General features: G+C 45.7%; 1 protein-coding gene and 1 long non-coding RNA gene across 2 annotated transcripts in view; one reads left to right on the top strand and one right to left on the bottom strand.

Annotated features, from left to right (window-relative positions):
• Positions 1-6022, bottom strand: part of LOC134395391 (uncharacterized) — a 92937-nt gene extending 86915 nt beyond the window's left edge. Inside the window, exon 1 of the long non-coding RNA XR_010025227.1 lies at positions 5939-6022. This is a non-coding gene — a long non-coding RNA (uncharacterized LOC134395391). The remainder of the gene's footprint in view (positions 1-5938) is intronic.
• Positions 3775-10877, top strand: BHLHE40 (basic helix-loop-helix family member e40). The gene is made up of 5 exons (XM_063121553.1): positions 3775-3982; positions 4214-4283; positions 4826-4933; positions 5898-6021; positions 7614-10877. Exons 1-5 carry the CDS (start codon positions 3903-3905, stop codon positions 8474-8476), a joined length of 1245 nt encoding a protein of 414 aa, XP_062977623.1. The 5' UTR covers positions 3775-3902; the 3' UTR covers positions 8477-10877.
• The last annotated feature ends 6519 nt before the right edge of the window (positions 10878-17396 follow it).

The raw sequence follows: 17396 nt of genomic DNA, 5'->3' as shown, positions 1-17396 counted from the left end.
GAGAAAGTGGCTTCACAGGAGGGAACATCCTCCTGGCACATCTGCTGGGACCAAATGACCTCAGGAGGAGTCAGGGGTGTGGCCACGCTCCCTTTTACATCATTCAGCCCACGGTGTCTGGGTCATCTGCCACCCCACCCAATTCCAGTTTCCTGCCTCAGTCTACTCTGAGGGGTGGTTGCTTTCCAGGATCTTAGGCAGAGATCTTTTGCAATATCTGCTACTGGATGCCAGGGTCTGAAGAACCAAGGGGCTTCTGGATGCAAAGCAAGTGCTCCATCACTGAGCGACAGCCCTTCCACACAGCCAATGAAAGGACCATGCCTAGTGCAGTGGACTACGTTCAGGCATGGGCGCTTTGAAGCTCCCAGCTGCTAGATTAAGGCAGAATGCAAACTTCTTCTTTTCTTTTCTTCTTTCTTTTCTTTCTTTTTTTTTTTTAAAAAAAACATTTTACAAGAGCCAAACAGATGGAGAACAGATGTAGCATGTCCTGCCTCTGTTCCTGCTGGGGAGCTGCCAACATCTCTGCTGGCACCCAGCCTCTTTCAGTGGGTGGTAAAGATCTTGCCTGCTCGTGGGCCCAAGGTCCTCTTGTCCCAGCCATTTCCTAGGCCTGCTGCTTGTGGGAGCCTTCAAGAGAGCGTGCCAAAGAAGAAGGCTTTTCCACCCTACCCTTTACGATTGCCTTTGCCAGAATTACTCTGTTCTGCATTCAACATGCATCACAACTCAGGTGCAGCTCTGTCTCTGAACCTGGATCGTGGCTCACCCAGCTTGTAATAATCAGCTATTTTGCACACACAGTGGTTAACTCATGCAAACAAAACTTCATTAAGATAAGTGAATTACAAGGATATCAATATCGTTTTACACTTACATCTTCTTACTGCAAGAAGTTATTATCGCCATCACTAATCATTTTATTTTTGCGTGCTATTTGCAGACACATATAAGCTGCTCAGGTAGAGAAAGTTGTTATTGGGTGACATATACATACTGCTAATAAATAAGCACTTAATAACATAGGGCCAAACTACATGTTAGTTTAAACGCACAAGAAGCAATTGCACATTATTATTTTCTTTGCTAAGTAGCAGTTTGGGAGGGGGGGAGCAGGATTGGAACCATGTGTTAGGGTAGGAATGTTAACTCTTTGCTCACACTGTGGTCCTGATCCAGATGCCCACCCCGGCCACTACTCAGCACACCCCACATTGAACAAGTTCTTAAATTTTATAACTGCACATACTGTACTTTTAGTAAGTCACTTTGTGTATTGGGCGGATTACCCTAGAAGCAACCTAAAACATTTGTTTTAAATTAATTTAATGTTTGCCCTCAGGACACTTATGGTAGTACCCCCAAGACATGAGCACTTAACAAGAAAGTGTAAATAGACCCCTGCCTGTTTAGCATTAAAAAAGAGAGGCATTTGCACTTATTTTTTATCAGTGAAAATTGCCTTTGATTCTGCTCCCAGGTTAGGTTTTATAGTAACAACCTCTGCTGTGTCAACCACCTCGTCTTAACTGCGAATTGCTTTATAACTTGGTTTTAGTGTAACCCACCTTGGGGACCATTGTGGCTGAAAGATGGTGTATAATTAAATACAGTAACCAAAGCTGCAATGCTATACTTATTTATCTGGGAGTAAGTTCCAATAAAGTCAATGGGGCTAACTTCTGTGTGGACATCTATAGGATTGTCCTGATTGTCCTCTGTGCAGGAAGTAATGTGGCCTTTGACGAAATGACAGGACTTACTCTATGAATCCATCTGCACCATCTTCATAATATAGAATCCTCTGGAATGCAAAGAAACATAGCTAGACTTTTTTCTTTCTTTCCCTAAACTGAATTTAACACCTAACTGCTGTAAAGGTGGAACTCTGCAGCTCTCCATAGTAGCATTAGCTGTACAACAAGGCTAAAAGAGACTCTAGGTGACTTTAAAACTTAACCAGAAACGGATTGATAATTCTTTTAAACCTTGCACCCAAAACACATTGCAATGCCTTTCAATTTATTGCCGCTTCTCTTATTGTTATTGTTGTTGTTGTTAGTATTATTGTCTTTGTGCCAATAGCCCACCAAAAGAAAGTGCAAATGAGTCCCATATTGCCCACTATTAACTATGTATTGAGGCTGGTGGGGGGCACATACGCCAATGTTCGTATCTCTACTATGAGATGGAATATTTTTTCATGTCCTCTAAAATGTCTAGCAGCGTACCGTTATATATTTTTTTTTAAATAAAATGAACAATTCAAGGGGATTTGGGGGGGGCAAATTAGATCCATCATCAGTTCTTTTGTCTGTTGTTGTTATTATTTATAAAAAGCACCTGTGGGGTACTCACATTCAGATTGGAATTGTGGTACTGGGAGAGGATGGTTTAATTTCCCCCTGTGTGCCAGGTGGCCCTCTTGAAATGGCTATTTCCCCCAAGAAAGTTTCCCCTAACTTACATGTATCTTTATGTACCTTTCCCCTGGCTGGCTCACACATCTTCCTGAAGATCACACACATCCCCGAAGAAAATGACGGGGAGTACCTTATTCTCAAGATCTGAGTCATGGCACAACCCTGGAAAATACTTCGCCTGCCAAGCCATACTCAGCCCTGGGACAGATGAAGCAATCTTGAGCCTGGGCAGAGCTCAGCCTGCCCTTCACACGCATTTGAGATGGGGCGGGGCGGGGCGGCGGTAAAATTGCCATATGAAAGCGTGCAGCTGCCAGGCCGGTTTTGAGCTCTCGTCCTTTTTAAAGAACTAAACTACTGCTTATCTCTGAACCCGCTTCCGTTGCACAGTTCAGCCCCAGTGTTTCGTATTTTTGGAAGTTTCACCTTGTGGCCCTAAATGGAGCGAGCGAGCGAGCGACACCGACCAGGGAAGGTCGTCTTAATCTGTGCTAGGACTGACCAGGGCGCAGCCCTCAAATCGGTTTGAAATGGCAGAGCTCAGTCGGAGCGGGCGGCAGAGTCTTAATAAAGATGGGGAACATGTCTTTGAGCATGTCCAAAGCGCCTTCAGCCTGGCCCGGCCCTCCCCGCAGTGTCTGGTATTACGGGCTGGCGCAGCTCAAGGGCCGAAAATCTCTGCCACTCCCCGCCCGACCGCGGTTCACTTCGAGCCTCTGCAGCAGCACCCCCGGCGGGAGAAGCTCCAGAGCGCTCCACGCCCCACGTGCAGGGCTAGCCCGGCTTCCCCTGCCACCTGTCTCCTCCCTGCGCGCCGCCTTGCACGCACGCAGGAGAGGCGCCAGGCCTCGGCTGAAAGGAGAGAGAGAGAGGGATCACCCCATCACGTTTTGACAGCAGCGGGCGCCGCCGCTGCTTTGCCTGCTCCTGTGTGTGGCCGGGAGCGGCGAGGGTGGGGAGAGGGCGCAGGAGAGGCTGCAGCGTTGTCCAACACGTGAGGCTCATGTGATGGAGAGGGAGGGGGGAGGCGGGCAGGCAGGCAGGTCGGCCGGCCGGCCGGTCCCTCCCTCGCTCCCTCCCTCCCTCCCTCCCTCCGCTAGCAGCCAGACGTGCCTGGAGTCACAGGGTAGAACACGTCGCTCCAGTCCACCCACTCGCTCACATTTAACCCAGCCTGCAGCCTTCCAATTACTCCTCAGCTCCAGCTCTCCCCTTTGACAGCCAGCCGCCGGTTGCTGCAAAGCAGAAGGACATGAGCAGCGCCGCCGCTCGCTGACTTCCCTGCCTGGCTCGGCTCAGCTCCAGGGACCGTCACCCGCTCTCGCCTGCGCCTTCTTCGCCAGCGACGCGTTAGGGTCCCGCTGCCGGGCAGGGCAAGGGGGGCGATCCCAGCTCTCTTCGCTTTGAGAGGAAGGGGTGTCCCAGCCAGCCTTACCCCACAAGAGATCTCGGCTCGGACCAGGAAGCCCCGGCTCCATGGAAAGGATCCCCAGTGCCCAGCCTCCGCCACCCTGCCTGGGCAAGCTAGCCGCGCTGGAGAGCAACGACATGCCCGGGTAAGCGGCAGCTCCCACGGGATAGCCCGGTTGGGAACGGGCAGATTTTGTTTCGGCTTGCATATCTCTTCAACCCCCAAACTGTCCAAGCCTGGTCTTGGAGAGGAACCTCAGGGTGGCACCTACTGTTTCGGAAGGTTCCGGGGAAAGGAGGAACGGTTGTTATCCTTGAGATGCTTCTAAATAATACTAATGCATTCTGTGTTTTGTTTTGTTGTTTTTAATCAACAGGTTGGACTTTGCTCACATGTATCAAGTTTACAAGCCCAGAAGGGGACTAAAAAGAGGCGATGACAGTAAGGTAAACAAAAGGCATTCTTATTTATTTCTTTGCGTCTTGGGGAAATAATTTTGGCTGGTTTTAAAATATTTTAATAAGCATTTGGGATTCTATCCTGCAAAATATGTATGAAGTAGTTTGGGCTGGGCTGGTTGAAGTATCCCCACCCACTCCACATCATTTGTTTTTGGAGACTGGATACCTTTTTGAGAGGGACGAGGGAGAGGATGTTATAAGATTATTTTTTAAAAGTATTCTGTTAGTACATAGATTTACTTTGTCACAGCCTAAATATCTAAGCAAAGCCATTAGTATTTGCTGCCTAAAATATTTTTCTGTGGTTAATCAAAATGTATAAACCTTTTGATGTAAACTCCTGACTCTGTGGGGAGTTACAGGGATTTACTACTGATTTGAGAAAACGTTTCCACCTTCTTCAATTATAGCTGCACATTTATTATTATTAAATTATTAAATTAAAATGTAGAGCTCCTTAGAAATTGCTTTTCATCCAGAGTGATGTAATTGTCCATCCCACCCACACCCCCTCTTTTGACTTCCAGGAGACCTATAAGTTGCCCCACAGGCTGATAGAGAAGAAAAGACGTGATAGGATTAATGAATGCATTGCCCAGCTGAAAGATCTTTTACCAGAACATCTCAAACTTACAGTAAGTGAAAACCTGGCCACTGTCCAAACTCTTCTTCCTTTTGGGGAAGGAAGCGCATTGGGTTTAATGGTTTTTTGTGCAGGTAAAGGTGCCACCTAGAGGTTTTCTAGAGCACTGCCGATCAAAGTGGAGAGGGTTGCGTCGGAGGGTATGATTGCCACTTTAAACTAGTACTTGAATTTATAGCCAAGGGGATAAATTTCTCAAGAATGCACGAATTGGAGTAGATGATACATTAAAAGCCACTGGATGAGATAAAGATTTATTTTCGAGTGTCTGGGTAGCTTTTACTGTGGATTTGGTGCTCCCCTCCCAGATTGTGATGGGGTTGTTTCAGATCCTATGATAAGGATCCAATTTATAAAGCTCTGTCCAAACTGTTCTGCCTACATCGTAAGATAGCAAGGATTGCAATATATACATATAGAGGATAAGTTTTAAAAGTGAGGGGATTTAGCTTTCCTAAATTATTCCATTTTTGTTTGGGAAATTAGTTTTGCCTGCTTCACCTCTTTGGGTTCCCCTGTTTCGTAATGCCTAAGGAAAACCTTCTGTTGGAATCTTCTATTTTAAGATCAAGGTGCTAGCAGGGATAGCCAAATAAATATGCAAAGCATGGCTTCACACACACACACACACACACACACACACACACACACACACACTGCCACGCTTTCTTTTTGCTGAAAATATCTATAGAACAGAACCATAGCCTTCTGTACTACCTTCCTTTTTTAGATCCATTTTTTTTGAGCTTACATAATATGTATATTTAAATAGCTTTCGGTCAAAATCAAAAACTGGTTTCATTGGATGAGCATTATGTCATGTTTAGCCCTGTTCCCATCCATATTGATTCCATCACCTATTCCGCCCCCACCTCATTTGTCTAAGCAGTTGTCATTCTTGTGATTCAGGTTCCTTCGGTGGAGACTAACGCAATCATTTTCCTCCCCTCCCTCAGACATTAGGACACTTGGAAAAGGCCGTCGTTCTTGAACTTACCTTGAAGCATGTCAAAGCACTAACCACTCTCATTGAACAGCAGCAGCAGCAGATCATTGCTCTCCAGAAAGGTTTACATGCTGGTGAGTACTCTGATCATGCTGTTATCCTTATAGAGAAAATCCTGCCGATTGCGGTGACCCCTTATTTCTGGCACTTTTCGTTAAACCACTAATGCCTTCCAAATCCTCTTTTGATAATCGAACACTCCTTGGAGCCACCCTGTTGATTTCAGTTGAACTACTGCAGGGTACAAGATGTTTGATTCTTCCTCATACCATTTTTGGAGGAGGAGAGTATATAAAACTTGGTCCATGCCTTTTCATCTGGATCCTCTGTCCCTTTCATTCAAAACTAGCTCTTTATTTGAAATTTGATCAGGTTTTTAAAAGGTTGGGCAGTCAACTCCTGTATCATCTTCAGGTCAAGAGGAGGACTTCTGGCAGGGGTGCTTTTTCCCAACATGGTGTTCCAGCAGCCCAGAAGCCTGGAATAGCTTCTGTGACTCTTAACTTTCAAGACACACACTTTCCTCCCTCCTCCTGCAAAGCCCTGCACAGAGCTTGCGTTTTCTGCATACCCATATTGTCTACGCATCTTCTTCTATTTTTAAAATTTAACTGTTCCTACCTGGCCTTTGATACATCTTTGACAAGTCCTGTCTTCTCCTCTTTTCACATTTGCCCCATCCCTCTAGCTTAAAAAGTACTCTCCAGGCCCTTGCTCAGACATTCCTGGTGGCAGCTCGCAATAGCGTAAAGAGATGCCCCCATAATACTGGTGATTCACGTGATAAGCAATCGTAGATGTGACAACTGCAGCACACAGAATCACTTTGCAGAGGGGTGGGGCTGTCTCATCTAAAGTTGTTTACTGTGTGAATCACCGCTATCTGGGACCACTGTTCTAATCTACCACTATTATGTGGACATCTCTATATGCTGCTGCAAGCTGCCACCTGGAACGCTGAAGCAAGGCGCTGGAGATTCGTCACGTGATGGGGCAGACCCATACAGTGAATTGCTGTAGACATTTCAGGTGTAGCATGGAGCACTCCAAGGGGGTGAGTGTGACATGACTCTCATTAGATCAGGATTATTTGCAGTGACGTTGATTTAGCCCGTAGCAGACAGAAATGTGTAGAGGTCTTCCAAGGCACTTCAGTTGCTGTTGCTGAAGCCAAAGCCCTTCGCCAAATCCTAGAATGGGATCTTAGGAAAGGTTTACTTTCATCCCACTTTATTTTCATTCTACACCCACCTGTTGCACCAGTGTGTGGCATGATAAGAAGCAGTTTGCTTTCTGTTTGTTTGATTTTAAAGGCTCCTGTTAGACTAGAGGTGAAATTCCAGTACACTGGAAGTTTTCCCCTTGACTTTAACAAAGCTTGAATTTCACTTTTAAAGGCTGAAAGAGTTACCCAGCCAAAGTAAAGTTTCTTCAATAAAGCACTTGTCCCAGAACGGATGTTTTCACACAATCTTAGGTTGCAACCCTATGCACACTTAACCTGAGAGTAAGCTGCAAGAGTGCAAGTGGGTATTACTCTTTCTGAGTAAACATGCATAGAATTGTGCTTCTAGGGATGCATGATTATTTACAATTGTGGGTTCACTGTTTGTTGAACTTAGCTAATAAATCAAGCTTTTAACTCCTTTTGATGATCTTTCCTCAGATGAGCTTCCCACAAGGAGCCTCGATTCTAGCCAGGAGGTGTTTCGGTCTGGTTTCCAGATGTGTGCCAAAGAGGTGCTCCAATACGTGGCCAAACACGAGAACGCCAAGGAGCTGAAATCTTCCCAGCTCATCAGCCACCTACACAGAATGGCTTCTGAGGTTCTGCAGAGTGGAGCCAGCAGGAAGCCTGGAGATGCTGCCCCTAAACTTATGGACCTGAAGGAGAAATCCGGCTCTCTGACCAAAGCTGCTGAGGCACATGGGAAAAACTGTGTGCCTGTGATTCAGAGGACTTTTGCCCACTCCAGTGGAGAGCAGAGTGGGAGCGACACAGACACAGACAGTGGATATGGGGGAGAACTGGAAAAAAGTGACTCTAAATCCGACCCACAGTATTTTAAAAAGGACAGTGAGCTCAAGTACACTGTCCAGGAGAGGATCAGTTCCATCAAACAAGAGAATGACGACCCACCAGCCAAAAGGCCCAGGATGGAAATGTCAGAAGACGAAGAGCATTTTAGCAGTGACCTGCTTGGCTCTTCTTCGAGCAGTTTCTTGGGACCTCATCCTCACCAGCCTCCTCTGTGCCTGCCTTTCTACTTGATTCCACCTTCTGCGACCGCTTACCTGCCTATGTTGGAGAAGTGTTGGTATCCGGCCTCGGTGCCCGTCTTGTATCCCAGCCTCCCAGGTTCCACTGCAGCGCTTTCAGGGTTAATGAGCCCAGATAAAATTTCTTCTCCTTTGCTAATGCCTCAGCGACTCTCTTCTCCAGCACTGTCTCATTCCCCCATGGACTCAACTGCTCTGCTTCAAGCTTTGAAGCAAATGTCTCCTTTGAATTTGGAAACCAAAGACTAAACATGGAGTGACTTTCTCGTGAGATGCGTTTTCTTTTTGGTTGAGTCTCAGATTATTTCGGGGCTTTTTTCCCCTTCCTAAACTGGCTGAACCGAAAAGCAGAGAGGTGGGGCTGATCATTTTATGTATAGGGAAACTAAGTCCTCCCTTGCTTTGACTGCCCAGGAAATATAGGAAAGACCTCAAAGATGCACCCAAGTTAGTGAAAGAGAGAAGAGGGTTGTTGTTGTTGTTGTTTTAAATTTTTTAAAAGATGATCTGATGTGCTTTTTCTTTCTGCTGTCTATGGGGCAACACCTGATTTAGTCAGCTAGGATTATATTTCGAAGCTGTGAAAGAAAACTAAAATGTTAGGATCTGACTATAAAAGCATGGTACTTCTGATGAGGACTTTTCAAAGTAATGGCCTAGAGAGCCAAGAACTGGAGCTGAAGAGAATGGTGTCTCCACCCTGATGCCGCCAATATTTGAGTTCTTCACACACGCACATACACACCCCTATTGAATCATTGTTATTCATTCTGCTGGTAGCAGTCACTGGCTGGTAGAGCACCGTTAGTGAGTCGGGGAGATTTTGAGATGGGTTTCTCATCCCATTTCTGCTTATTTTCAAATGCTGGCTGGATGTTTTGTGCAGCTTGAGCTGTTAGACAAGGACTGTTTGGGAAGGGTATTTTGCAGGCCTGGCCCATGAATCTCTGTGTCTCACACTAGACGTTGCTTTTCATAACTGCAAGACAGAAATGTAGGGCAGCCCATAGGAAAGCAGATTGGCTCAATAGGCAAGTTAGGGCTTGGTCCAGCTCTGATTGGCATGAAATGGTATCAAACTGGTCCTTTGACCTGGGAATGGCTTGCCCTTGGCTGTTTTACTCTGGAGCCAGTTCTGTTGCAAGGATGACAGCAGAGTTGTATGCTCTGATGTCCATTCTGAATTTGCCCCTTGCATTGTGGTCTTGGATGATAACCAAACCTGTTGTCTGTCTTGCAAGGGAGTTGTCTGTCTTGCAAGGTAACTTTCCCCCTCCAAACGCCAGTGTAAACTGCTGTCTAAATCAACAGCCAAAACACCTATTACGAAATTGCCAAGACTGGAGGCCTTACTTAGATAGCTCTCTCAGAGCCAGTGGCAGCTGCTGGCACTTGCCTAGGGCCCATGAGAGTTTGGGAATCCAGGGCAACCCCTAATCCACCCTCTCTCCTTCATTCCTGATGCTCAGGCAAAGGAGACTGGGTGTGGCACCTCTGCACTAAAACATGTGGCACTTATGCACCAAAACAGGGGGCAGTGATCCTGGCTATGCTCGGCAGGGAGGATGTGTGTCAAAAAGTCAGAATAACCTCCCAGTGTAATAGACCTTATTTCTGTTTTAGACTAGAGCATCTCTCTCTCTCTCTCTCCTCAAAACAATCCAAATAAATGAAATTGGAGGATGGCGGGATTCACCTTTGACCTCTGCCTGAAGCAACTTCTTTACCTTACCTCCTGCTAAGGCTGGCCCTTGATTCAGGATCATAGGAAATGTTTGAGCAACGCTCTTCCCTGCGGAAGGGCTCTTTCCCAGGTCAGAGCTGAATATGGATTCTCATGGAATCCAGATGTGTTGTTTGGTGCTTCATAAACCTGCAGATAAGTATGGTGACACCCACACACCCAAGAAATGTTTGGAGTATTATGGGATATGGAGTTTGCCCAAATGGATTGCCATATTCACTGCTGGCGTGTGCTTGTGGAAGAGGTGACTACTTCCCCCTGGGACACTTCCTCTACTGATGCTTGCATGCTTCAGCACCAAGTTAAGAACTGTGAGAAGTCATCATCTGGATGGGCTTACAAGGCTACCCTAGACTGAATACATTCTGCACTGATGAATACTCCATCTGATTTCAACTATTTAAAAATACCAAAAAAAAAAAAAAATCCATGTAAAAGGGTAGTGTCATCTATAGTTTTGAGAAATCCATAGATCTACTGTTCTTTGATCTCTTTACACAATTGCACCAACTGCTAGAATGCACTATGCTCAATTTCAGATTGTGTTTGACCATTTATTTTATTGTTGGTTTTAAAAACATTTTTTTGTACACAGTTGTTGCCTTTATTTGTAAAATCTGTTATAAATATGAATGTGTACATATAAATATATATTATATGGATATGTAATATAAGATGTTTCGGAAGTCTATTATTTGTAAAACTACTTGAGTACAAAGAAAGTGGGAAATATGATTGTATTCCTCTTGTTCTTTTTAATGAGGAGAATGTTTTGTTCTTCCTCTAGGGAGAGGTAGAGTGTTTATATTTTTGGCACCTTCTTGAAGGTGGGGATATTGTAAATATTTTTATCAGAGTAAATGTTAAGTAGTTGTTTTAAAAAAAATAAAATTATTTTCCTGTGGAGCCTGAGTACTGCTTCTCTTTGTGGTTAAGGAACCTGTTGACTATAATAATAAAATGTGATATCAGCTGCATCCAGGGAATGATGCTATACCGAAAGAGAGAGGGAACCTGATCCAGAATCCAAATTAAGGTGCAATTCTTGGATGGGCGGTGGTTCGGCATCATCGGGCTCCGTGGGACAAGAGGCCAGCTGGGACGGCAGCTGATGATATGGTACATGAAGGTCCTAATGGGAGCCCCAAAGAATTGCTCATCATCTCTTTGTGCTGGGTTTGGTCCTCTAAGCCCCAGCACTGCCCCCAGGGACGTGGGTTATGTAGGGCAGGAAAGGCCACTTGAACCAAATCCCAGGGATCGTTTTTGACTAAAAGCTCGCCCCCAAATGTGAAGGTAGAGTGAAGGCCCGGCCAGTAGAGCAGAAGCACGTGCCCTTCCACCTCTTGTGAAATGTCAGGTGCCACACAGTTGCAGGTGGACAAGCTCCTGCGGGCGCAGCCATCACTGAACCAGATCTGCCCAGGCTGCCTGTCGGCTGACGTTTAAACACTTCAGCAGTATGGAGCAGCTGATCTTTTCCTGAATTCCAAGCACTCCATTTCTTTTACATTTGTGATTTATTTAAGATACTTAGAATTCATTTTTCACAAAAGGTTCAAAGTGGGTAAGAAAAAGATAACAAGTGACACTTTAATGCAGCAAAACTAACAAGATTTTTTTTTAAAGCCCCAAAGCTAAACATTTAACCGAAAACACCCCCCTCCCCAATCGATGTGCAGCTGAAACTCAGCAGAAATGAAGCTGTGTCTACCTCTTTAGGTTGGCAGATCCAGAGCCTGAAGTGCTACGGGGCAAAGGCCCTGCTCCTAATGGCTACCATCTCCAGCTGTTTCCATGATGGAATAGTCAGGTAGCAGGTCCTGCTGACTCAGCCACAGTTGGCACCGGGGTGAGCAGGTGCAAAAGAAGACGGGGTGCCTGCACCTTTTAATAGTTGTGTAGAAGAAAGGATGACAGGTGTGTTGCTTGTCGTGCAAGCCAGACCTGCTGCAATTCCATCTTCTACGTAACTTTTGAAGGTGCAGGAGCCCTGCCCTCTCACCTACCTCTAGTGTCAAAGGCAGTATGGTGATGTACTTCAGTTGCTGGGGAACATGGGCAGGAGTGTGCTATTGCATTTGTCTCCTTCTTGTGGGTCCCTGCTCAACAGCTGGCTGGCCACTGTGTGAACAGAATGCTGGGCTAGATGGACCCTTGGGCTGATCCAACATGGCTCTTCTTATGTTCTAGACTTAACACCTGGGTTGATATGGGTATGTGTACACAGACAATCCCTTTAGGTATGTGGGCCCCAGGCTATGTAGGGCTTTAAGGGTTAAAAACAGCACCTTGAATTGGGCCCAGAAGCAACCAGAAGCCAGAGCCATTGAGGCAAAACAGGATTTATAAGCCCTTGAGTGGCCAAAGCCGTCCAAAGATGTGCAGCTGCATTCTTCACCAACTGGAACTTTCAAGTCAGCTCCGAGGATATCCACGCTTAGGTCACATTACAGTAGTTAAGCTTGGAAGTGCATCAGCATGGCAAGGCCAAACCTATAAAAAGAAAGAAGTGAGATCCTTCAGGGTTAGCGCAAATGGCAAAACACACACCTTTGGAGACAATTCCAGCTTGCTCCTACAGAGTCAGGCTACTGTCTCAGGTGGTAGATGCTTCAAGACAGCAGCATTCCTGCCCACTCCTCCAGACATTCCTGCCCACCCACCCCCACCCTTACCCTCACCCTCTCCTGGAGAACAAACTGTGTGCCACATGTCCTGTCATGAACCCCTAAACTAGTCTGCTGTCTTCCCATGCAGTGGAAGACATTGACCTAACACCACTGTGGAAGTCTCATTCAGCTGCCATTCCAGTTCACTTCTGTATCTGGGAGGGGAGGGGTTGCCCCCTTGCCCATTACCTCAGGCAGTAAAACATTTTGGGTCATCCCCATGGGAGACTACAACCTCAGCCAAGCAGGTATTATTAAGGACCCTCCCAAGTGTTTATTTTGGAGCTTCAGGAATGAAGACTGTCTGAGCAGGTGTCAGGAGAGAGATGTAGGATCTGAGGAAGAGTGGTATACCCCCACAATGTGAGCTGTGTTTTCTCCAGCTTCAAATCTGCCCTGCATCGAGTCACTGCTCTCTCAGTCTTCCAGTCCATAACCTGAGAAAAACAATACTGGTCTACCAGTGACAGGGCTGGATGTATGGAAACACTTGAAATGAAGTCAATTGTAAACATTTAGTAGCATTGAAACATTATTTACAGGCCCTTATCTCTACTCCAAAGCCCCGTAATAACTGATCTCTCGTTTCCATTGCCAGTGTTTCTCTCTTGCTGCTTTTTGTCACACGGCTGTCTGTATAATGGCTTCTCCCAGTCCTCACTTCCAGCTTCTCAGTAAAAGCAAAGGGTGGCCATTTCCCTTTGCTTTTGCAGAGACAGTCAAGCTGTCTAAATGTGCGGAAAGCCTTAGGGTGGGTGCGCTATTGCGCTGCATCTATTATATTACACAGCACCCACCGTGCACACACCCCGGAGCTTTGCAGCAAAGCTGCGGAGAAAGAAAGTCAGGGATTTTTTTTTCTCCAGTGCAAGGTGAGTATGATGTATCTGCTGTCTATCCTCACTCCAAAGTTGCAGCGGAGGCATGTCTGGGTGGATGGTGATCCCTGACGGCCATGCTGTCTCTCTTCCTGTAGATTATTTGCTGCCACCCCGCACTCCCGGTATTGTGGGGTTTGGCGCCAGAGCAGTGTCAACTCAGCACTGTGAAGACAGTCCCCAGAGTAAGAGAGAGACTTCTTAATCTGTGCCAGGTAAGACCTCTTAATCTGTGCCATTACTGACCTGGGCAGGGCCCTCAAATAGGTATCAAATGGCAATGCTCGGGGAGGGGGGAGTCTTACTAGAGACAGGGAAAAGGTCTTTGAGCATGTCCAAAGTGCCTTCAGCCATGCCCTCCACAGTGCTTGGTATTAATGACTGGCTCAACTGAAGGTCAGAAGATACCTCTCTCACCCACCCACCCACCCACCAATTCGAGTTCCTGCAGCATCCCTCAGTAGTTGAAGCCAAAAGCCCCCAATTCCAGCAGGAGGTGGCAACTTCCATTTGCTTTTACTGAGAGAGAGAGAGAGAGAGAGAGAGAACAAACCTCATGAAAATATGGTGCAAACTTCAGCATCAAATTGGCATCCGATGCTCCCTTGCAATTTCAATATAAGTGTTTTTGAAGTGAACGATAAATCATGTTTGGGATTTAAACAGAGGCGGGCTTGGGCTTGGCTTGATATAGATGGCAGTGCTGGCTCAGGGGAAAGAGGCCGTGCCTATTTCTCAGGTCACCATGATTCTCCTTTAGGCTTTGCAGCATGCCGCAACGTGCTGTCTGGGTGGAGCTGGTGTAGACCTTTCTGAATGCAGGGGTTCTGGGTGGCTGCACCAGATTCGTCTTGCCTTGAGGATCCTGTACGGTTTCATAGAATCATAAAATAGGAGAGTTGGAAGGGGCCTACAAGGCCATCGAGTCCAACCCCCTGCTCAATGCAGGAATACATTTTCCCCTGAAAATGCTGGATCCTGTTTAGTACTAGTATTTCTTCTGAAATTTAAATTTCAAACAAGAAATCCATTTCAAATGGTGCGGTGAAACAAATATTTCACCTTTAAAAATAAAAATAAAATCATTGTCATAATGCTCCAAAGATTTCCAAATTATAGCATTGCTATCACTGAAATTTGCCATAGACCAGAAAACTGCATGACAAATTCCACATGTCCAATGGTGCTTTTGGTGTATTTCTTGAACAGCACCCCCTACACCCACACCCCTGTTACATAGGAAATCACTTTTGAAATTCCAGGGGAAACAGTTTGTGATGTGCCATAGGGGCTGGCTGGAGGGTTACATGTGCTTTTATAAGACGGAAAAGTCATGTTGACATGCATGCGCTATTGGGTGTGCCTATTAGAGTTTTCTAGGTTATAGGCAGACTTACGCTTTCAGGGCTGCATAAATTCAAGCCTTCCAGTAAATAATTAAAGAACAAACAAACTCTGCACCAACATCTCAAAAATGCTTCTCTTTAAATACTTTTTAAAAAATTATTGTGAATTTAACAAAACAGAACAGAAAACAAATTGTGGGAAGAAGAAGAAGAAGAAGAAGAAGAAGAAGAAGAAGAAGAAGAAGAAGAAGAAGAAGAAGAAGAAGAAGAAGAAGAAGAAGAAGAAGAAGAAGAAGATCAAAAATTACATATATAGGAATGTTAATTCCTCCCAACCCCCCCACACCAAATATGCCATTCATTAAAAAGAAGAAGAAGAAAAAAGGAGAGAGTTATGCATTTGAAGTATTTCAAATATTTCCAGTTACCTGGGAGTAAACTACATTGAACTCAGTGGAGTTTACATACGAGTATGCACAGGATTGCAATTTTAGTCTTGTTACTCAATAGTTTTAGCTCTGTCCAGAATTGCTCTTGCCTAATGCTGTTATAAGCTCATGCAACTCATTGGGACCATAGTTGTGTGGTCACTGAAGTAATCACTTGCATCACAATATTCTGGAGTGCTTACTTTTAAGAAATCATGCTTAGGATTGTGAACCGCCCAGAGAGCTTTGGCTATTGGGTGGTATAGAAATGCAATAAATAAATAAATAAATAAATAAATAAATAAATAAATAAATAAATAAATAAAAATCCTAAACATTCCATTCCAATCCATGCAATACTGTTCCCTCCTACCTAGAAGTAGCAGGGGTGGCTAAAGACATTTTGTTACCTGAGGCAAAGGACAAGATGGCACCCCTCCCCATTCCATGTACAAAAGCCAACTGGACAGGCAGTTGAATCTCCTTTCAATGTTGATGATGGGACAGCGCCCTCCACTGCACCTCGAGGCAGCAGGCTGACTTAGGAAACACACGGCAGGCTGCTTGGTACACAGCTCTTTCCTCCAATACTTTGCTGCTGCCGCCCAGCATCTGCCACCCGAGGCAACTACTTCACTCTGCCAAATGCTAGGGCCAGCCCTGCCTTCTTGAACAAAGTGGGACTTTCTTCTGCATAAAATGGTATAGGACTGCACTCTTAAATAGTTAGCCTTCTTGATTCATGGGTGGGTGGCACAAGCGGCACAGGCAACAGGGCTTTCTGGCACTCCTGCTCTGATGCAGAAGGCACTCCTGCTCTGCTGTCCTAGCTATGGCACAGTTGGGCACCTGCTCCCATCCAGCACTGTGCTGTTGCTTACTTCCTCATTCGGTAAACCAGAACCAGCCCACCCAATTAGCGACCCAGCAAGCTGAACCAAACCACAAGCTAGCACTGCTTTACCATAACTTAAACACCCTTTTGTTCCAACAACCAAGGAGGTAAAGGGATGATCTGTGACCTAATGGTTTCCATCATTCCAAAGGTCATTTCAAGTTGACGGAATGGTGATTCTATTATATGTTGGCAATTGCAAGGACAATCCAAGAGAATTCATCCTCAGAGAGAACAAATGAACCCAATACAGATTAACAGGTGCATGACAAGGATGCCTTAAACTTGGATTAAAGGCATGGAAAAATGCACTGTAACCAACAGCTGTATGACCAAGAGGGGGGTTAATTGGATTAGAGGCTAACCAAACCGCAGCAACCTAACTTGAAAATCCCCTGATGCGTGAAATGCTAATTATATAATGAATGCAGGTGAGAAATGGCCGTTAGCTTGGAATTCAAGAGGAACTGACAAATCCCCCTTGACATTTCTTGATCTGTCCCACAGGAGCAGAAGTCTTTACCAATCACCAGAGAGATGAGGTTAGGCAGGAGTGTTATTTGCCAGGCGCTCCGATTTCCTCCCATGGAAAGTCCTACATAGGCACCCTCCTGTTATATAACTTGCGCTGCAAATGCAAATGTGTATGCTACATTGCCTTCCCATTCCTGTATGTCCTCCTTCCTTTGCTTTGAAGTAGTGCTCACCCAAAATGCTCTTAGGCATGTGAGCATACTCTGTCCTGGCTGAAAAACAAATAGCAAATTAGAAGCGGGGGAGAGGGAGGGAAGAGAGGGAGGGAGAGAAACCATCAAAGGGCCTCTGTGCAGCTGGAGTTATCAGCTTGTGACGAGGTTGCTTTGCACGCTGCCTCCGCACTTGGACTGTTCAGACAGGGTGTGTTGAGTTCCCCTCCCCTGGCTTGTTTTCATGGTCTCACCCAGCTCTGACCTGCCTCAAATGTTGACACAATGTCACGTTTCCGACTGCAGTCTTTCATGTGCAGCCTGAGGCTAAATACGGCTGCTGGTTCCTGGAAACAGACGTGCCTGGCACCCTTTCAGCAGAAACCCGATCCCCATGTGGGCTTGGCACAGTAAGCCGAATAACATGGCAATAACTCTTTCAGCGGCATTTCAGCCCATAAATAGGGCTCCCCGAGCAAACGCCTGGAAATGTAGCAATACATGATGAACGCGTTCTTTT

This window comes from Elgaria multicarinata, chromosome 3, assembly GCF_023053635.1.
Source record: "Elgaria multicarinata webbii isolate HBS135686 ecotype San Diego chromosome 3, rElgMul1.1.pri, whole genome shotgun sequence".
In the NCBI taxonomy this organism is placed as follows: domain Eukaryota; kingdom Metazoa; phylum Chordata; class Lepidosauria; order Squamata; family Anguidae; genus Elgaria; species Elgaria multicarinata.
This window is presented reverse-complemented; position numbering and strand designations above follow the sequence as displayed.

Bases quoted from the DNA above. Each gene is read 5' to 3' on its own strand.
- BHLHE40 (XM_063121553.1), top strand. From the start codon at position 3,903: ATGGAAAGGATCCCCAGTGCCCAGCCTCCGCCACCCTGCCTGGGCAAG. The intron at 4,934-5,897 runs GTAAGTGAAAAC...CCCCTCCCTCAG, and splicing joins CAGAACATCTCAAACTTACA to ACATTAGGACACTTGGAAAA. The intron at 6,022-7,613 runs GTGAGTACTCTG...ATCTTTCCTCAG, and splicing joins CCAGAAAGGTTTACATGCTG to ATGAGCTTCCCACAAGGAGC.